We start from the raw sequence: 20,807 nt of genomic DNA on the forward strand, positions 1-20,807 counted from the left end.
GTAGAGTGTTCCTTAAATCAACTGCTTGAAGACCTTACACTTGGCGTTAACTTATTACAGCTTCTACTCAGATATTTTACCAACAATATAGGCTCGATCGCCCTCAGAGACAGTTTCTTTGATGCTAAACTGGTCTATTTCGCTTTTAAAATGCCCTCAAGTCAATGAAATCTTAAGCCCGGACATATCTCGACTATAACAGGGAATCTGTGATGCCAATGAGCTTGTTTTGCAGAAATGCTTCGTTACTTTCCTGGCATAATTTTTGCACTGATCTGTTCATGTAAACTGGCGTCAGTTGAAAAATAAATTAACTCAATTGATGCGCACTCATCAATCTCTCTCTCACATTTTTTTCATGCTAATTTGTATAAACCACAGGAACGGCCCTACTCTAATGAACAAAAAGGAGCGACTTTTCAAAACATCCATAAGGCTGAAAACAGAAGCGGCATAGAAAAAAATGAAAAAAAAACGCTGACAGAGAGAGTGTCGTGGTGCCTTCCTAAAACAAACACGTAAGTTCATGTCCGAAGGAAGATTTTAAGCCCCTCTTGAAAGACAATCTAAAAAAAAATTGCAAACAATTTCACTTTCTCTAAGTTTTGTATATTTTTCATTGCTTGATGAAGCTGGGGACCGTTTCGCTCAAGTCGAAAGTCTTCCAATTTTTGGCAACTTTTTCATCAATATGTTCAGAACAGAAGATTTTTATATTTTTCGATGGGCATTGCTACGTGATAGTGCCTGCAAAACCCGAGAGATAGTTCTGTCGAAGGCACTAGATAATAATTTCTTGATCTAAAAATATCTATATCATGCGATGTCGCTGGCATTATCCCAACAATTTTGAAACATGCCCTGGTTTCTTCCACCGACATGTTCAGTCATCTTTTTCGAAAATCACTTCCACTGCTCACACACTGTGCGAGTGTGAAATGTCACTAACGTGGTTATATTGCAAACTTCGCGAACACATCATTGTTTGTAATCTGGCAGTACGTACATTCAGGAGGCAATGGTTTCTGCTCAGAACACCACGGGTTTTGATGGGGCTCTCCTGTGCGACACTACCCGAATTTAGTGCCTACCTACTTCAGGTGATAAACCAAAGTCTTCAAGTCGCCTGTTTATTGCACAACTCTGCTAAATCGTTTTAGAGCTTTCTACATTGCCATATAATAACAATACGGTCTTCCTTGCACCTTGATTTCTTGACAATATCTTAGATAACATTTATTTTTCGCTCCGTAAGCCGTTCCGTTTTGTTCATAACTATTCACACTTCTTTATTTTTTGGCGTAACCCAGGTTTGTTAATCAGCCCATTAGTGTTTCTACACTGCATCAGTGATCTAGTAAATGTTACCTCTTAACAATCACTGCTAGCGAAGTTTGCATTTTTGTATCAAAATCGTGATTTTTTAATATCCATACCCTACCTGAAGAATTTCTCGATGGCATTGCTCTCTGGTGCTCAGCGCTGTGCAAAAGTCCTTTAATAAAAATACCGATTAATCACATTTCACCACAGATAACCAAACCATATATTTATTTATTCGCCCAGCCATTTTCGCGTCATCGTATAAGTACCTTGTCCTCACTTGTTTACCTAGTATCTCATAGACAACCACCATAAGAGAAAAAAAAAACTTCCGAATATAACCGCACATTAGGCAATTTAAAACGTAACCTCAGAGGCGCTCCCACTTGCCTTCAGAAGCTCACTTATAAAACATTTCTTCGCCTACGACATTAATACGAATTTTTTAACTTCGTCACCTCATCAAGACTGCTCAAATTTATAGATCACTTAGAAAATAAGGACGGTCATTTCATGCCTTGAAACTAAGGCCAAAATTCAACCAGAGCTAACAGCAGCATTACGCTGTCTTTCTCTTCTTTATAAATTCCAAAAACAATCGCGCTTTTCGGCCCCGTCAACACAATTGTTTACAGCCACCATCTTTTCACCCTACCGCAAACACAATTGATTTGTAGATTTAAGTCATTGGTGCACTGCGCTCACATTTCTTCCCTTTGTTTCTGCACTGTTAAATCACAGCCTTTTGTAGAAATTTTTATCAAGGAACAGTTTCAGACATTCAGAACTTTTAATATCTGAGCTGTGCTGCTCTTTCACGTTTACTGTCCTTGGCCGTAAATAATATCCCCGAAAATATGGTGACTTGTAGCTTTGGTTCGCCCTTCCTTGAAGTCTGGTTTAGTTGATTTTTTAAATATTTTAACAGTCTTGAAGCATCATGTGTGTCTTTGAAGATAAAAAAAAAGAAACCATGGAACCCTCTGACATCTGGAGTACTTATTTCACAAATCGCCCCATCGATGGGGCGATTTCCGGCCGGTCTGACATTGTGTGCGACCATCGTTTGACGGCTCCGAAAAAAACACCTTTTGGTATTTTGCATTTTCTGCCTTATTAGCTTGCTTCCTTGTCGTTTCCACAGACTGTTGAGGCGGAAAACGTTTTCTCACGAGGAATAGTGTGCGGCGTCTGGAAAGGTGGAAGTCGCCAGAAGTGACGGGCGATTGGTTACTCACTGATGCGCCTTAGCATCACAAGCCTGCAAATATCTTAGGCTGCTGCACTCTGCACCATTTCCTGCAATATCGGGCGCACTTGCGATCGCAGCCATAACGGAGAACCCTTTCGATGCACAGCACGAGAAGACAGTCATTCCAACACGTGTCCGCACAGCGATCTCTTTCGTACGGGGTATACAAGTCACTGTTGGCTCTTGTGACGTCATATTCGTAGAGACGGCGCCGGCTCAGCTTGGCGGTTGCTATACATGGGTTTGACCAGTTGTCACATACACATTTGCCCCTGCAGCACACGCCCAGTGATGACGAGCAGTTGTTCCCCTTTTTTGGCAGCTGAAACCGCAAAATAGAAAACAAGGATAAGTGGTATTTAGCGAGTTTTTATGACAACAGAGCACTTAACTGTTAATTTCTTTACCGCATCAAACCCGTTCAGTTGTTCCTTTTCAAGATTTGACAATCGCTGGAAATTTTCCTACCACAGCAGCGTAAGAAGCAGGCACGCAACTTTCTTACATTTGGATTTCGTATTGCGTTCTGGACGCTTCTACTTACTTTAAGAAAGCCGCATGCAATCATAGACAGCTATCATAGCTAAAATGTCTACTCTCTGCGCATCGAAGCAAGAATTTCCGCAGACTCAGTCTTTGCCGCCCGTTTTAGTGCGAGATATGCAACAGTCCTGGTTTAAAAGAAACAAAAATATTCTTTTGTTAGTAAAGGTTTGCGAATGCTTAGCGCTATAAACAATGAGACAAAAGCAGTGGGTAAACAAAGACAACAATTAAAATGTGCGGACGATTAAGGGAAGGAATTATTGTCCACTGAGAAGGACGAAGAGGTCACATAATGTATCGACGAGTGCTATCTGTTCAAGTTATTGAATTGATAGAATTGGTGTATCTTTTGAGGGTAAACCCTTTAACGCTGGCAGTTTATTCCAGCTGATTCAGGTTCTTTGGTTAGGCCCTTGACGTGCTCATCAGACATTACGGACATACAAAGCAAACAAAACATGCAATAATGGATCTTCATCACAGAAATCTAAGCATTGCTGTAGATCTTTGACAACGCCCATGCTCTCGGACATCTTTTGCAATTGGCGTTTTGCACGCCACTCTGGTACGTTGCAATTTGCACGAGAAGTGGTTGCTGAAATCCGGTGGCGGGATGATAACAAAAAGCCGAGCAGTCAAAGAGCGTTGGCAAAACACGCCACCTGGGCCATAACGGAGAACCCTTTCGATGCACAGCACGAGAAGACAGTTATTACGGCTCTAAAATGTATTTACGGAGCTTTTATAATAACATTCGCAGGAATGGGCCTTTCTTCAAAAGCAGTGAGCACTAGTTCGATTATGTTTTCTCGCATCCTTCGGTTCTTAGTTGTAACAGTAAGTGGAAATATTTTTTTGTGAATAAATTTTCTTCTCTACTGATTTCCAACACATAGACTGCCACATCATATTAAATACATCATAAGTGCTCAAAATACTAGATTATTCATGCAAAATGCGAAAACGTTAGCGTAGGTGCTGTGGAGAAGAGGTTATATTTATCGGCCTTTAAGATGCAGTTACATAAACCGCGGTTTCAAGTTTCAAGTTTCAAGTTTATTTTATTTACATCTTAGATCTGGGCAGGTCCAGGTAAAAAGTGATTGCAGATCACTTGAGGGACCCTCGGACCCTCCTTTACATGGCATACAGCAGGAAAAATGAGTACTATGTAAAAGATTGCAAACATCGGAAGATCGGCCAACACTATAGACAAAACTTTTTACACAGACACATGTATGCATACAAAATATTTTTTACACCAAAAAATATACATATACTGAAACAGCGTTTTATTGCTTGTGTAAAGATGGCTTTGTAAAGCTGGTGACGGAGCCCCAGCATGTAGAGTCGTGCGTGTATTAGAACGCTTGTATTCGTTATTCTTGAAAGAATCTTAATAAACGAACTCCCTTGTTAAAACATCAACGACAAATCCTGGTAACACATCGATGTAACACTTTGTGACAACATGATAATAAAATGTGCTTAATGCCGCCTATTGCTGAAAAAAGCGTGCCTCTCCTTTTCCTACTGCGTGACATCACGAATGCGTTGGAGGAGATTTAGAGAAATTACTACCGAAGAGTTCACAATTGCCAGAGTGGCATTTTGGAAATGTGCTACAATAATTATTTCATGAAAACGAATTCCGCGTCTGAGGGAAGGAAAGGAGCGGCTTACCTTGCATGCACCGTATTCATAGACGTAGTCGACGCACTTTTTAACTAGCACCTGCAGTTCAAATTCAGTGAAAGTACACAAGTTGCCGTCCGAGCATTTTCTCTGAAGCTCACGTAACACCCTTGAACAACGCCTCTTTGAATATCTACATTACCCCCCACCCCCCGCCCCTGCACAGCCATCACTAAAAATTATTGCTGGAGACTGTGTCTTCGCGCCACCATCAAAGAGTATTATAACGCTGTCCACCTCGACCGTCACCCCGGCTCTGAAACTATACCGCGACCGTCATCCTGGTCTTCCTTTGCTGGACGACGACATCCTTCGACAGCTACAACTTAACACTTGTCATACCTGCATGGATTTATCTGTACAAATTTCGGCGTGATCCTAGATGTCCCAACTGCCCTGCCCATTATGCCAACCTCTCCCACTGCTTATTCTCTTGCATGGTTGTTCTACAGTCGGACTTCTTTCCCGCCCGGTCTTGTAGTGCGCATTCTTGAAACAAATTTGACTACTGTTCACGGCAGGTACTTTCATGCAATGTTGTTTTTTAGAAGTAGTTGGAATAAGGTGGCACTTTATCTGACACACACACACACACACACACACACACACACACACACACACACACACACACACACACACACACACACACACACACACACACACACACACACGCACACACACACACACACACACACACACACACACACACACACACACACACACACACACACACACACACACACACACACACACACACACACACACACACACACACACACACACACACACACACACACACACACACACACACACACACACACACACACACACACACACACACACACACACACACACACACACACACACACGCGCGCGCGCGCGCGCACTGGAGCAGCCAACTGTCACAGAAACTAAGAAGTATATGGGAAACAACCACATGCCGCCGGTGGACACCGAACTCACGATCTCCGAGTTACACGTTGCAAACTTAGTGTTTTCTGCTAAATAGAAGCCTTCTAGCTTTTTCAGGGACTGTATTGTGAGCGTTGGCGGACGTTAAAGAACAGGTGAACTATGCTCACCAGCAAACTTGTTAACCTCATTCGAATTTTAACCTTTGAACTTTTACGGATAGGCGCAGGATGGCAATCAGCGCCTTTTAGCTGGCCTTTAGTATTAGCCATATTCGTTTAGGATTCCCGAAACGGTTACGGCGGCTCAAGTAACCTGTGTCTTTCTTTTGCCATTCGTAAAACGCGCGTCGGCAGGGAAAGCGAAGCGACCTCACTCAAACCGCGTCCCTCGATGACTCACCAACATGCAACAATCTCTGCCCGACCTGCGCCAGAGGAGGGAAGTGGCGATGAGCGATGAGCACAAGAGTACCGGTGGGGCTGTGCTTTGCTGTGGCGGAAAATAAGCGGTTGCCGAATGAGGCGAGAAATGACTCAAAGTATTTGACCACCAGTGCCAAGAGTAACGGCTTTATAGAAATTCCAAAATCTGGCATGGCTATTGCTAAACAACAGCAACGAATCTCTTTTTGCAATCGTGCACCTGTCGGTGATAGTTAAAAAGTTAGAAATCAGAATTTTGTCATCCTCTTTACCAGTGCATATGATTCGTCTGTTTTTTTGACGGCCATCCACACGGAATTACTATGCCGTAAAAAGCCTCGTCCTTATCTCAAACGCATCATCTTTAGATTGGCAGGCTTCCCTGAAACACTTGTCAAATCTTTATGCCTGAAGGTCTATTATACCCGCCGGAGTGGCTCAGTAGTTACGGCGTTCGGCTGCTGACCCGAAAGACGCGGGCTCGATCCATGCTTCGGCGAAATTTGATGGCCGAAATTCTAGAGGACCGTGTACTGTGCGATGTCAGTGCACGTTAGAGAACATCAGCTGGTCCAAAGTTACGGAACCCTTTACTACGGCATCCCTCATAGGCCGAGTCGCTTTGCGACGTTAGACCCCAATAAACCAAAGTTATATTATAATCGACAATTTATCCCATCTATGTTGGCACTCATAAGTGATGTCAATGCTCAAAACCAACCTTATGCTAATGTTGGAGTGACAGACTGACAGTTTCTTAAGTTCGAATGCCGTTCATATTCGGTATACCAGGCACGGGATAGACATCTTTCAAAATCTAATATCCGGCATTGCTGACTATCTCATGTACACAATGACTACACATTTTTTTTTGAATATTGCCTAATACAGCATACATGTACCAAGCAGTTTCGTTTACAGGTGCGCGCAACGCACAGTCCACAGACATAGCTCTGTGTGCGGATAATCTCTTAAAAACTTATCAGCCAAAAATAATGTCTTTCGAATATACTCTATACGCCAAATTGATATTCTACAACGGGAAAAGATTGCTCCGGGAACGGACTTAGGCTTAAAATGGTGGCGAATGAAACAAAGTCGTTACTTTAAATGACCAAACTTAATTCCAGGATTAGCATCGAAACATATTTTCCTGTTGTAAGGAAGACGACGAGCATAGTCGCAAGCCGCATGGTCATCGCCTGGTGCATGCTCCTGGCTCTATTGTAAAGAAGACGACGAGCATATGCGCGAGCTTCACGCTTCCAGTATAATATTTCTTAGTCAACCTTCCGCCTTTTTCAGTGCTGCCTGGTCTCGATTTCATACCCCGCCGATATGTTACGTGCAGTTCCTCCTTGATCGCATAAATATTCATTTCACAGATGTCCGCCAAATATATAACAACTCCTCATCTGTCCAGATTGAATTCGATGACATTTTCCCATCGAATGCAAAGCTGCAGCCCTTCCCGCTTCTTCAGGGTCTATTTCAGGACCACCTAAGGTCCTTTCCCTCTCATGTTCTTATTGCTACCGACGCCTCGCAGGATCGTGAAAAGGCAGGTGTGGGAATTTTTTCACCTTCACTGGTTTGGTCTTTTTCTCTCCGTCTTCCTGACTTCACTCCAATTTTTCTGGCTGAATTATTAGCAGTAATCTTAGCCTTACGAAAATTAGAATCTACCGTTTCCCAGGTCGTGGTTATGACAGACTCTCTGTCCATTTGCTCTTCCTTATCCTCACCCACTGACTCTCGGCCATTACGCCTCTTTAAGTTCCTGATTCCGCTCCATCTAAATTCGGTAAGGTTGCTTTGGGTACCAGGTCACATGGGCTTTCACTTAAATGAGGTTGCAGATTTCTTAGCAAGAGCCTCTCTCAGCGGCCCAATTGTTGCTGTCCTGCCATCGTGTGCATATACAGCTGCGGTGAGGTTTCGCAGCTACACAATATTTCAGCAATTTGCTGCCTCGGTTCTTACATCATCTCCCGAATATAAGCATCTTCTGCATCCTTGGAGTAGCAAAGACTGGCGCTCACGCAGACTAGAGGTCTCTTTCACGCGTTTGCGTTGCCGGGTTCCCCTTCTAAATTTCTACCTTCACAGATCTGGCCTGGCAGCTTCCCCAGTGTGCCCTTTTTGTGCCGAACCTGAGACAATAGATCACTTCCTCCTGTTCTGCCGCCGCTTTTCTCATTTGAGGAAGCGTCTTTTGCAAATTCCATTTCATCAACGGGGCTTGCCTGTGTCTTCCGCGGTTGTTCTTTCCATTGGCGCTTCTTTGCTTGGACGAAGCGACAGGAATGTGCGCTCTGCTGTGCAAAATTTTGTTCAAGAAGCGCAGCAACTGCCATTCTAATTTCTTTTTCCCGCTCTCAGTCAGTACGACATTGCAACATTACAGGCATTGTGTACTATTATGCACATTAAGCAATTGTCCCATGTTCGATCTCCAAGTTAACTGGACCCCTTTCCTTCCCTCTTCCAATCTATCAGACTACATACTATTGCCACTGCTTTTCCCGTCAAAACTTTCCTGTATCCAGTAATTAACCGCCTGTGTCTTGGCCACTCCCCCGTAGTGGGTATGTGCCAGCAACGTCTGAGGCCTTCTTTCCTTCCTTCCTTCATGGTCATCGCCTGGCACACGCTCTCGGCTGGACTAGCTGACCCGCGGTTGGCCCTGCTCCCGTTAGGAAGCTTCTCAGAATAAACCCCACCTTACATTTGGTGCAGGTGCCGGGTAACGTCTTCTCGCCCTGGAACTCCACAACCGAACGCTACCCCCTACCGCGATGCCTAACCACCAAGCCGTCCAAGTGAACCCGGCCGCCGTCATCTGTGCTGGTTCCCTCAGCCAGCGAGACCCCGCTATCTTCAGTGGCACGGACGACTATGATGTTGAGGATTGGCTCGCATCGTATGAGCGGGTGAGCGCATACAACAAGTGGGACGCGGAAACCAAACTGAGCAACGTGATTTTCTATACAACAAGAGGGACGCGGAAACCAAACTGAACAGCGTGATTTTCTATCTTACGGGCGTTGCGAATCTGTGGTATCGGAACCACGAGGCGGACATTACATCATGGTCTCTTTTCAAATCTAACTTCTCAGAGGTATTCGGCCGCCCGGCAGTCAAAAAACTCCGTGCCGAACAGCGCTTGCGTGCGCGGTCACAGCAGGTTGGCGAGAACTTCACGAGTTACATCGAGGATGTCGATCTTTGCAAGAGGGTGAACGCTCAGATGCCCGAAGCCGACAAGATCAGGCATATTTTCAAAGGCATTGATGACGACGCCTTTCAGATGTTGTTGGCGCGAGACCTGCGCACCGTCGCGGAAGTCGTCACCCTGTGTCAGAGCTTCGACGAACTACGCAAGCAGAGGGCTCTGACACGCGAACACACCACGAACGTCGACTCGCTTGCTGGCCTGAACGATGCAAGAGACCAGTCATCGCTCCTACCGCACATCAGGAGCTTCATCCGAGAAGTTCCTCGCCAGCTCTCGCTTTTTTCCCGCCATCAAGAGCCATCACCACATATAACTCCGAATTTTCGGCACATCATTCAAGAACATGCCGTGGAGGCTCTCCCGCAGGCCCCTCAGCCCACACCTCTTGCGGCCCCGCTGACATATGCGGACGTTGTTGCGCGACCTCGTCCAACTACCTACGCTCCGCCTCCTGGTCCCGTTCGAGAGCCCGCTGCTTTTATTTCTCCGCCTGCTCATCTGCGAACCTCCTGGAGCACGCCTGATAATAATCGACCGCCTGCTCAACTGCGAATCTCATGGCGCATGCCTGACAACCGCCCGATCTGCTACTTCTGCGGCTTGCCAGGTCATGTGGCGCGGCTTTGCCGTCGACGCATGAACATCTCACGAACACCTCCTGAAGTTCCCGGTTACTGGTCCCAGCGTCAGTACTCAACTCCTGCTGAGCCGCCCCTAAGCCGTTCTCCGTCTCCTGAGCACACCACCTTCTCTGGACACCGTTCGCCTTCTCCACGTCGACGCTCCATCTCTCCGATGCGACGGCGTCCCTCGACCACTCAAGAGGAAAACTAGGTGCCGCAGTTCCTGAGGCGAGAACTGCGCAGTCGTCAAAATTTGAAAGGCCTCGTCTGTCTGCCGCCAATTTAATTGACGTTTTTGTAAAGGGCGTATCTGTGATGGCGCTTGTGGACACCGGCGGTGCGGTTTCTGTCATGGATGCAGCGCTTTGCCGATCTTTGAAGAAAGTGAAGACGCCCCTTTCTGGCCTGTCGTTACAGACTGCAAGTGCGCACCTCATCCAGCCGTTAGCAGCGTGCACTGCTCGAGTAGTCATAGCAGACATTCTATATTTGGTTGAGTTCATCGTTCTGCCGTCATGTTCGCATTCGATCATCTTGGGCTGAGACTTCCTATCGCTTCATGACGCGGTCATCGACTGTGCTCGGGCTCAAGTAGCGCTCTCCACGTTGCCGAATCCCGTACCAGAGACTGAAATTTGCGGTACCCCTGTTCCTGCTAAAGCTTTTGTCGCTGACAGTACCGATATTCCTGCGTGCTCTTCCGTGATTGTGCCTCTCTCCTGTGCTTGTGTTCGCGATGCCAGTGTCCTCTTCACGCCGTCTCCTACTTTTCTGCGTCGCCATTGCCTGCCGCTGCTTTATGCCCTGCTCACTTTCTCCGCCGGACTCACCGCACTGTGGGTCTTCAACCCGTTTTCAAACCCCTTCACTTTGCGCCGTGGAGAATGTGTTGGCACCGTGCAGCTCTTTGATTCTGTTTTCAACCATCTCGACGCTGCCGCAGAATCACAGCCGGTCGCCATGCACGCCCTCAACTCACCTATTCCTGCACCCGACCCATTGTTGACCGACCTATTCCTTCGCTCTACCGACGCCACTCTACCTCCAACTCAGCGAACCCAGCTTCTTGCGCTACTTGATGAGTTTCGCTCGTCCTTCGATTGCCACCAGAGCGGTTTGGGGCGCACGTCGACTGTCGAGCATCACATTGAAACCGGCGCCCATGCCCCTCTGCGACAGCGCCCATATCGTGTTTCCGCCGCTGAACGAAGAGTTATTGAAGAACAGGTAGACACCATGCTTCAGAGCGGCATTATTCAGCCTTCCACCAGCCCATGGGCCTCCCCGGTTGCCCTCGTCAAAAAGAAGGATGGCTCCGTTCGGTTTTGCGTCGATTACCGCCGCATTAATAAGACCACACGCCGAGACGTCTACCCTCTGCCCCGTATTGATAACGCCCTGGACTGTCTACAAAGCGCGGAGCTCTTTTCTTCCCTTGATTGGCGCTCTGGTTATTGGCAGGTCCCAATGGCAGCTGCAGATCGTGCCAAAACCGCGTTTGTGACCCCTGACGGCCTCTACGAGTTTACCGTCATGCCTTTCGGCCTTTGTAACGCTCTTGCTACTTTCGAGCGAATGATGGATACCGATTTGCGTGGCCTCAAGTAGAAGACGTGCCTGTGCTACCTGGACGATATCGTTATCTTTTCACCTAACTTCCAAACGCATATATCTCGCCTGCGGGGCGTCTTGACATGCCTCAAAAACGCAGGCCTGCAGCTAAACGTAAAAAAATGCACCTTTTCAGCCCGTGAACTAACAATTTTAGGTCACGTTGTGTCGAAAGATGGTGTACGCCCTGACCCAGCGAAACTTCGTGCCATGACTGACTTTCCTAAACCTTCCACCACTAAGGAACTTCGCAGCTTCCTAGGGCTCTGCTCTTATTTTAGGTGTTTCATTCGCAGCTTTGCCTCAATTGCTGCCCCTTTGACTCAGCTCCTCGGCGCCAATGTCGATTTTTCGGCTTGGTCACCCGCCTGCGACAACGCCTCCAACACCTTACGTCTTCTCCTCACGACACCTCCTATCTTGCGTCATTTCGACCCGGCGGCCCCGACTGAAGTTCACACGGATGCCAGTGGTATTAGTCTCGGTGCAGTGCTCGCTTAGCGCAAATATGGATACGACGAATATGTCGTTGCCTATGCCAGCCGCACACTTACAAAGGCTGAGTATCACTACTCTCTGACTGAAAAAGAGTGCCTCGCCATTGTGTGGGCCTTAGGCAAGTTTCGCCCTTACGTGCACGGCCGTCCTTTCGACGTCGTTACGGATCATCGCGCCCTTTGTTGGCTTTCCTCTCTGAAAGATCCTTCCGGCCGCCTGGCGCGCTGGGCGCTGCGTCTTCAAGAATACAACATCCGAGTCGTGTACCGGTCGGGCCGCAAACATCAGGACGCCGACGTCTTGTCTCGCTCCCCTCTCCCCGCAGAACTTGCCAGCCTCTGCGAAATCGGAACCCCTGGGCAATCTCCCACCGTCAGTGACATGCTTTCTGATCAGCGCAAGGATCCGTGGATTCGTGCTCTTCTGGACTTTCTCTCCGACCCATCGGCGTTTAATACATCCAGCGCGCTGCGCCGTCAAGCTTACCATTTTGAGATCCGAGATAACCTGCTTTATCGCCGTAATTATTATTCTGATGGACGAAAATGGCTCCTCGTCATTCCTCGCCACCTACGGTCCTATATCTGCTCATGTTTTCACACTGACTTGCAATGCGGTCACGCAGGCCTTTTCAAGACTTACACGCGCCTCCACCTCCGCTACTACTAGTGTGGCATGTACAATTTCGTTTTGAAATACGTACGCTCGTGCCTCGACTGCCAACGCCACAAGACACCCACTACCCGTACTGCTGGCGAGTTGCAGCCGCTATCTTGTCCGCCTCGCCCTTTCGACCGCGTTCGCATCGATCTATATGGGCCCCTCCCCTATACTGCTTCTGTCAAATGATGAATAATTGTTGCCGTCGATCACCTCACGCGGTATGCTGAAACCGCCGCGCTCTCTGCTGCCACGGCCAGGATGTGGCACCCTTTCTTCTGCGTCGGTTCATCCTTCGACACGGTGCCCCTCGAGAACTCCTCAGCGACAGAGGCCGTGTCTTCCTATCTGATGTCATCAAATCTCTGCTCCGTGAGTGCAACGTTATCCATCGGACTTCCACCGCTTACCACCCTCAGACCAACGGCCTCACTGAACGCTTTAACCGCACTCTGGGGGACATGCTGGCTCTGTACGTCGGTTCAAACCACACGACCTGGGACCTTATTCTCCCGTATATTACGTTCGCGTACAATACTGCTACGCAATCTACGACAGGATTCTCTCCTTTCTTTCTCCTTTATGGCCGCCATCCCTCCGTTCCAATTGATACTGTTTTCCCCTATCACCCTGACGCATCTGAGTGCACCACCGTCTCCGAAGCCGCCAGGCATGCCGAAGACTGCCGCAAGATCGCCCGGTCGCTCACGACAGCTACCCAGTCCCTTCAAAAAACGCGACACGATGAAGATCAACGTCCCCAACATTTCTCTCCCGGCTCTCTTGTCTTGCTATGGATACCTTCCAGTACTCCGGGCCTCTCCCGAAAATTGCTTGCTAAATATAAAGGGACATATCGTGTCCTGGAACAAACATCTCCAGTGAACTATATTGTTGAGCCTCTCACGCCGTCACCCGATCTCAGACGCCGCGGCCGTGAGACTGTACATGTCCAGCGCCTCAAGAGATACTACGACCCCGCTGTCTTGTGCGCCCCTTAAGTCGCCAGGATGGCTCCTCTTCTCTCCGGGGGCCATTGTAAAGAAGATGACGACCATATGCGCAAGCCGCATGATCATCGCCTGGTGCATGCTCCTGGCTCTATTGTAAAGAAGACGACGAGCATATGCGCGAGCTTCATGGTCATCGCCTGGCACACGCTCTCGGCTGGACTAGCTGACCCGCTGTTCGCCCTGCTCCCGTTAGGAAGCTTCTCAGAATAAACCCCACCTTACACTGTCTTTAAACCAAGTTTCGTGCCGTCGTCTTCATGTGCGCTGTTGCTATTGAATGCAAAATTCCGACGAGCTAGTAAATGTTTTAGGTCTGATAGCCGTGTTTCCAATTTCTGAAAAGACTTCTTTTCTGAAGCAACGCTTGACTGTATTTTTGTGGCATGTATTCAATGGCTTTGAGAACACTTACCCTGTGTCCATAAACTTCTTCTATCGGAGATACGTAACGCGTCGACCTGTGTTCCGGCACCGCTTGTAGTAAAACAAACAGGGCTGAAATAATGATGAAAACTAAACATTTGTCGAGTACAAGCACCAAAGAGACAGTAAAGCACCTCGAAAATTAACAATCAAAATAAGAAAATTTGAAACAACGCTTGCAGTTTACACGAATGGCTGCACATGCCGTGTAGTACGGAAGGCTCAAAATGACCGTGAGAATGTTGAATGTTGGCACATTCAGTTGATTTTCTACATCCGTTAAAATTGCTGCTGTGAGCGCTAGAAGCATTTTACAGTTTATATTTTGGAGCGAGGAGAAAGTAACGGCAACAATAACCGCCATTATCGCGTACAATCTCTCTAGACTTTCTAGTTTTCTAGAAACTAGAAGTTAAAAACGTCGCCATTTAGATACATGGTGCTTGCTACTGGCGGCCAACATAATACCATTGTTGTTGATATCCAGGAAAGATGGGTAATGGCGCGCCGAAAGACATTTATGATCGAGTGCTGCGATGACACTGCTGAAAGATTTAGCCACAAATTTTCAATGCTAAAGTGCGCTTTGCAAGCCTTAGCAATGTTAAAATATTGAGCTTTTTTTTCCTCATTTCGAACTATCATGTTATTCCCGTTCACACCCGCAATACCTTTCCTTGCAAGGCAGGAACGAGGACATTGCCCGTGGCAACCGGACTCCCACTCCCGCCTAAAATGGCTGTGCATGAAGGGTTCTGGTTATTAAATGATCCCGCACACCTCTAATGCCCCCCCCCCCCCCCCCCGCGTCTACACAATGTAAAGTTTCTCGTCAGTAAAATATGCTTCGTATTTAGAAGTGAACCTTTGATGAGGTGCTCACGGCGGTGACGTATTCTATCTTCTGCAAGCGATAACTCGTCAAACGCGGCTGGGTTGTCTCTTCTAAATATGATAATGTACAATGCCTCAGTGTATTGGGCTGCCCGTTGCAGTTGAATTTTCCTTAATTACGATTTATGGCCCTATATTGCCTTGTATCTTTCCAGGGGCTGCAGATGAGATCCATAATTCTGCTTGCACGCAACGCCTCTTCCATGAAATTGAGCATGTTTAATTCTTCCTTCATGCAAACAAGTGTAGCGTTTGCTCAGCTTTCAAAATATTTGACGAAGTCATTCTAGGCGGAAACTTTAAAGAATGTGTTATTAGGTTCCTGCAATATATTTGAAGGACTAAGATTTTTAATTGTGCACTTTTTTAATTTTCAAGGAGCCTGTGGAATCCACTCGTTTGAAAAAAGCGATAGCTGTTCAGTCTATCTCGGGAAGTAAACCAAGACAAGGTAAAAACTTCGACGCACTTGGGGTAGATTATATCCCAGCCTAGGATCCTGCTAAGGCCGAGGTCTATTGTCAGAGGTATTTTTTATCATCGACTGAGCGCTGAAGACATTATAAACAACATTTTTCAGTAGGCGTTTTATTTTTCTCAAATCGAAGATAGCCACGACACAAAGATCTCTGAAAAATTCTGACCTTCAAAAAGCTTCCCCGATTGTACTGCGTGTTCATGTTCAAAGAAAAATATATAGGGCTATTTTCATAATCTTTTATTGGCGCAGTCAGCAGAAATGAGCAAAAAGTAGTAAAAATTTGTTGAAACACAGCGGCCAGATTTTCATGCGTGAAGGATGATTTGCCTCGCTTCCACCAATCTCTTGACAATTCACGCAGTGACTGAAGGCACGACAATTTTCTCGTAGCGTAGCAACGCATAACGAGTGAAGCGTGAGCAAGAAATGTTACAAACCCTTACCGTGCAGAACCTGAAGCACCGTTGCCCACCTCATCGCTGTTTCGAAGGCATCATACGCTTAGCTTTTCGATCGAGCCTGAAAAGATGAAATACGAGCTTTTATGCCGGCTCCTAAAAAAAAAACACCTGGGAATGTCTACGAGGCCATGCAGCCAACTGCCTCGAGCGAGGCGTCTTTTTCGCAGACTAGCGCAGTCTCCTGTAACCCTTTCAAAGATGGCCAGAGCTTGGGTCGCCGAACGTTGGCGTGTCGGCTTAGCGTCAGGCTCCCAGAGAAAATTCTTGAAAAAAAGAAATTTTCTGCCTAGTATGAGCCACGTTGAGGCTCTTTAAGTAAGGCACTGTCGTGAGCCTCTCTCCAAAATTTTTACTATTGAGGTCTTTTTAACACAAAGAGCATGCATGGAGCAGTTCCTGGTCACGAATTTAGTTGAAAATCATCAAAGTTAGCTTTTTGCGAAGACATCTGGTTTTCTTGGCATGAAAGAGAACCTGTTCGAGGCAACTCGTGTTGAAGCCGGCTTGAACAATCCTGGATTTACGCACGCTTGTGCATCTACGTTGTGCAGACCTGTGAGAGCAGCCTGTTTGCAATGGATGCGGCCGTCTTCTCCTTTGACCAGATACAGGGGCAATATGTAAGGAACCTAATTATTCTGCACACTGGTGATCGCGTATGCCTTAAGTGCCGATATTTAAACGAAGATACATAATTTAAAGATTTTTTTTTTCCAAAGGTTTGAAACTAAATCCATTCCTGACTTTTTGTTTGTTGATGGTTTGTATTATGCCAGATAGTGCACTAGCGTAGTTTAAAGTTCTCTAGGTTGTTGTAGTTTTCTTTCTCGAGGAAAAGCATCCCTGTTTTCCTTTCGAATAGTGAACACCAACCAATTGTGACTCTTTTCAGGATAAAGTTCGCATGCATGAATGCTTTCAGTGCACCTTGTTACCTTCAAACGTTGTTGGATCAAACATCATAATATTTTGATAAAGCTGAAACATCAAAAAGCACCCCTATGTTTCTTCATTTGTAGAAAATTACCAGGAACGCCTATCAGGTGTCTTTACTTAGGCTGTGTCGACGTTAAAATATTCTTGAAGTCAGAGAACGCGATCACTCAACTTCGATGGCGATGACAGGTAGCAATCTAAGCGCTAGTTTCACATCCAGATGATTGGCTAAAAAGAGTTCACAGTTAACGCTCGCAGTCGAAGAAATCCAACTTGTGGGGAACATAATAAACATATTCAAAATGCGTTTCAAGATCGAGCCCGTCGGTTTGCAGTTTTGTAATGCCGCCGAGAAAAAATTCCTACTTCTCGATATTGCACAGCTCATTTAATGAAGCTTCGCTGCTTGTAGTTTCTTGAAACCCCTTCGCGAAAGCAAATTTCGCGTTTAATTTATTTACAAAGTTTATTGCCTTTACTTGCGTTTCAGCATTACACACCAATATTGTGAGGAATGCTTCCCCATCCGGTCACACCGGACTCAAGATTAAGGCGAGTTGTTTTGATAGAGACGAAAAGCGAAAGTAGCTTTGTAGACTCTGACATCACATATTTTTAACTTCGAACATACATGTTATCCGGTCCGTGTCTGGCATAGATCTTTTCCACTGAGTGCACAGCGTTTGCAATGAGAGGGACTTGCTTCATGTACAGTTAGAAAACCGGCTTTTCAGCGTGCCAGTCATACAGGAGGCGTGCTCAGTCATTAGGACAATCAGCTTTTTGTACTAGACTCCGTCGGTCTACAATCTGTAATTAAACTGCGTCATGATCACACTGTTGGTTTCTACTGCTAATTGAAAACTTTGAACCGCAGGCTGTCGAATGTATCCGTCAGGGGACAGAAATGTATCTTGCCAATGAGGCAGTTGTAGGGTTCAAAAGTTTTACTCATTTCGAAATGAGCGGCTGAGGATGGCAGGTGTACTACCACGACAAAAACATCACGGCACGCCAGCTGGACGCGAAAAATTTATTGTAGCCTTGCCTTACGACCCTGTTGCAGGGTATTGTCCCTTCCCCGGCGTCCGGTATTTTCATACTCTTAACCCTATTCACACGGTTACAGTTGGCTGTCACAGTGTCGAAACCAGTATTTGTTCGCACATTCGCTTGCCGAAATGTTTTATCAATATAGTACGTGAACGCGCCTAATATTTACCTGCCGAACTCTTCGAGATGCAAGATCATCAAAGTTGTCCTAAAGCAATACAACTAAGCATTTTGATAGAATTACCTGTTTGGTTGGGCGAAACTAATAGTAATTTGTGAGGCACTATCTTCAACCGAATTAAACAAGTCCCGACGTTTCCGAGCTGCTTCACCTCCTTCGTCGTAGGTGATAGTGGTGTTTTGGGTTGGCAGTTTAAAGTACCTGGTGGGGAGGAAAGGGATGCGAAACGGGTCGAGGAAGGTGCAAATTTGATATCTCTGCCTGTGAATCATGGTGCCTCACCACACCATTACCTCCGTCTTCGCCCACCTTGTATGTAAGGCGGCAAACCCAAAAGTTTCTTATCACCACTGAAGAACAAGCCGAGCCAGCTCCGAAACGTCGTGTCTTAAAATGCTAAAACTTTAGAAGATTTGTTTAGAGAAATTGTCTCACAATCTACAAAGCGCTTCTGTCACGGAATCTTTTCCCTTATGAGTTTTGTCACTGAATTCGCGCTGACGATACCACAGTCTCTGTTGCCGTTGCAGATAGTGCTCAAGTTTCACTTTGCTCTTGGAGGCACTTTCATCTTGATCCCAACTCTAACGAAGGTACAGGAATATCTTAATTATTGTTTCGATGACACTGCCGTTTGATCTGCCGCTTGATACATACATGGTGCCATATTCGCATCTCAACGTACCTCCCTAGCTCTATCTGTTAGCTTTGTTTTTCCCTTTTTTCGCACTTAGTTTGCACATGTCATACCGAACGCTGTGCTCCGTTGGCACACCTGTAAACATAGACGCAGAGCATTGCACAGAGAAATTCCATGAAACAAGAAAAATACTGTCTGAACGGAAGCACTCAACGAGCATCCGGAGCAGATTTTGCCCTGAACATGATGTTGGGTGCGTTTGAAGTTCGGGTGCCTTTAGCTTACAGGCAGTAGTGCCTAAAAAAGGAATACTAGTGTTAGAAACACGTGTACAACGCGCAAACCATCGAATATAAGGAACTTCATCATCCCGTTCTAGACACCATGCCTTATGGTGTCCATTGTGTTTACGTCAATTCAAAGGGCTTTACGCCATCCTCTGTTTTAATTTAAGCCCTGTGCGGCACGTAGTGAGAATTAAGGCATCAGAAAACTTGCCTTTCTTCTAATGTTTCTTCTAAGAAAGAATTCCTTTCTTCTAATGTTAATTTCAAGCCACATTTTGTATGAAAACAAAAGTGCTATAATCTTTTGGCACACGTGTTTTGGGCTTCGTAGGAGCTGCGCGCTGGTTAATGAGAGCCTCGAGGTTTATTGTAACAAAAACATAATATACCCGGCTTGGTGGTACCTTTCGTAGGCGAGTGTGTCAACTAACGAGATGCTTTGAACAACATCTACCAACTTAAATAAATGTTTCTTTTCTTGAGATACTCATCAAAAATTCGGCACAAATCGGGACAACAAAGTTAAGAAAAAATAGATTCAAAATTTTGGCTGATGCCTAATGGTGAATATAAACGTGGTCAGGGTATCTTTAACCCTCGGGATATGTCCCGAAAGCATTATTTAAAATGATCTGGTATGCGAAAAACGTCTGTTGAAGTAAACGTTGTCATGGTCGAAGAAATGATTTAACTCATTCTTCTGTGGATTTAAGAAGGCACTCAATTCAACATTATGTTCAAAAATCAACACGCCTAAACAACACATCACTCTAATCAACCCAATTTCAAACATTATTTACACAACATTTATTTTCCCGTCCTAAATGTAACAATTCTTCAATGTCGCTTCAAAAAAAAAAAACGTGACACGGTGAGAAACGAAAATTTTATTTTAATTCAGAAATTGAATACAACTCCAGACGGTAGTAAAAAAAATCCTATGTCTTATTCTCTAATTCATGCTATCAAATGCATATAGTCTGTATGCTGTGTAGAATATACTGTATCATATACTTTAACATTTTATTCAGCACCTCAGCTCCTTTTTCGTGCAGTAGAGTGAAGCCATTTTTCAGAAGATCACTTTATTAGACCTTGAGCGTTTTGCCCGGCTGCTTCGTGTTCTTTCTATTTGTCTGGGCACTGAAAGCCTGCCACTTAAGCTTTGCTCCCACCCAGCCTTTATTAGGCAACCTGCTCAAGGAGAGTCACCAAGGATGATTACACAGGACAAGGGGCTTGGGGACGTTTTTTTTGTTCTAACCGCTACCACACTCTTGGAAAATCATCGCCGTTTTGTCCACAAACCTTCCCCCGGCTCTCGCTCTACGCAGACGGTGAAACAGCTTCCGGCACTTCACCATCTTCTTCACCATCACCATCACTTCACCCTCACGAGCGCCGCCCATGCTCTTAATGACGTAGGCCATTCGGTTGCTTTGTAAGCCTCTTTTTTTATCTGATCACCGAAAGTGCGTGAACAATTAACTTCGAAATCTTTATCGCCTCTCGAATTCTGTCATTGTGTGTGTCATTTGCGTGGCGCCGCTGTATTGGCCCCTCACTGTTGACTGATCACGTATTTCCTTTTTTTCTCAATATTTCTTGTTTCTCGCGCCCCCTCCCTCCGGGTCTGTCTGTCTGTCTGTCTGTCT

General features: G+C 46.0%; 1 protein-coding gene across 1 annotated transcript; it reads right to left on the reverse strand.

Moving 5' to 3' along the window:
• Positions 1-1,006: 1,006 nt before the first annotated feature.
• LOC144135180 (uncharacterized) lies at positions 1,007-16,205 on the reverse strand. The gene is made up of 4 exons (XM_077667919.1): positions 16,038-16,205; positions 14,209-14,291; positions 4,805-4,855; positions 1,007-2,897 (listed from the first exon to the last, which is right to left on the reverse strand). Exons 1-4 carry the CDS (start codon positions 16,069-16,071, stop codon positions 2,577-2,579), a joined length of 489 nt encoding a protein of 162 aa, XP_077524045.1. The 5' UTR covers positions 16,072-16,205; the 3' UTR covers positions 1,007-2,576.
• Positions 16,206-20,807: the final 4,602 nt, after the last annotated feature.

The sequence above is a fragment of the Amblyomma americanum genome, chromosome 5 (assembly GCF_052857255.1).
Source record: "Amblyomma americanum isolate KBUSLIRL-KWMA chromosome 5, ASM5285725v1, whole genome shotgun sequence".
Taxonomy (NCBI): domain Eukaryota; kingdom Metazoa; phylum Arthropoda; class Arachnida; order Ixodida; family Ixodidae; genus Amblyomma; species Amblyomma americanum.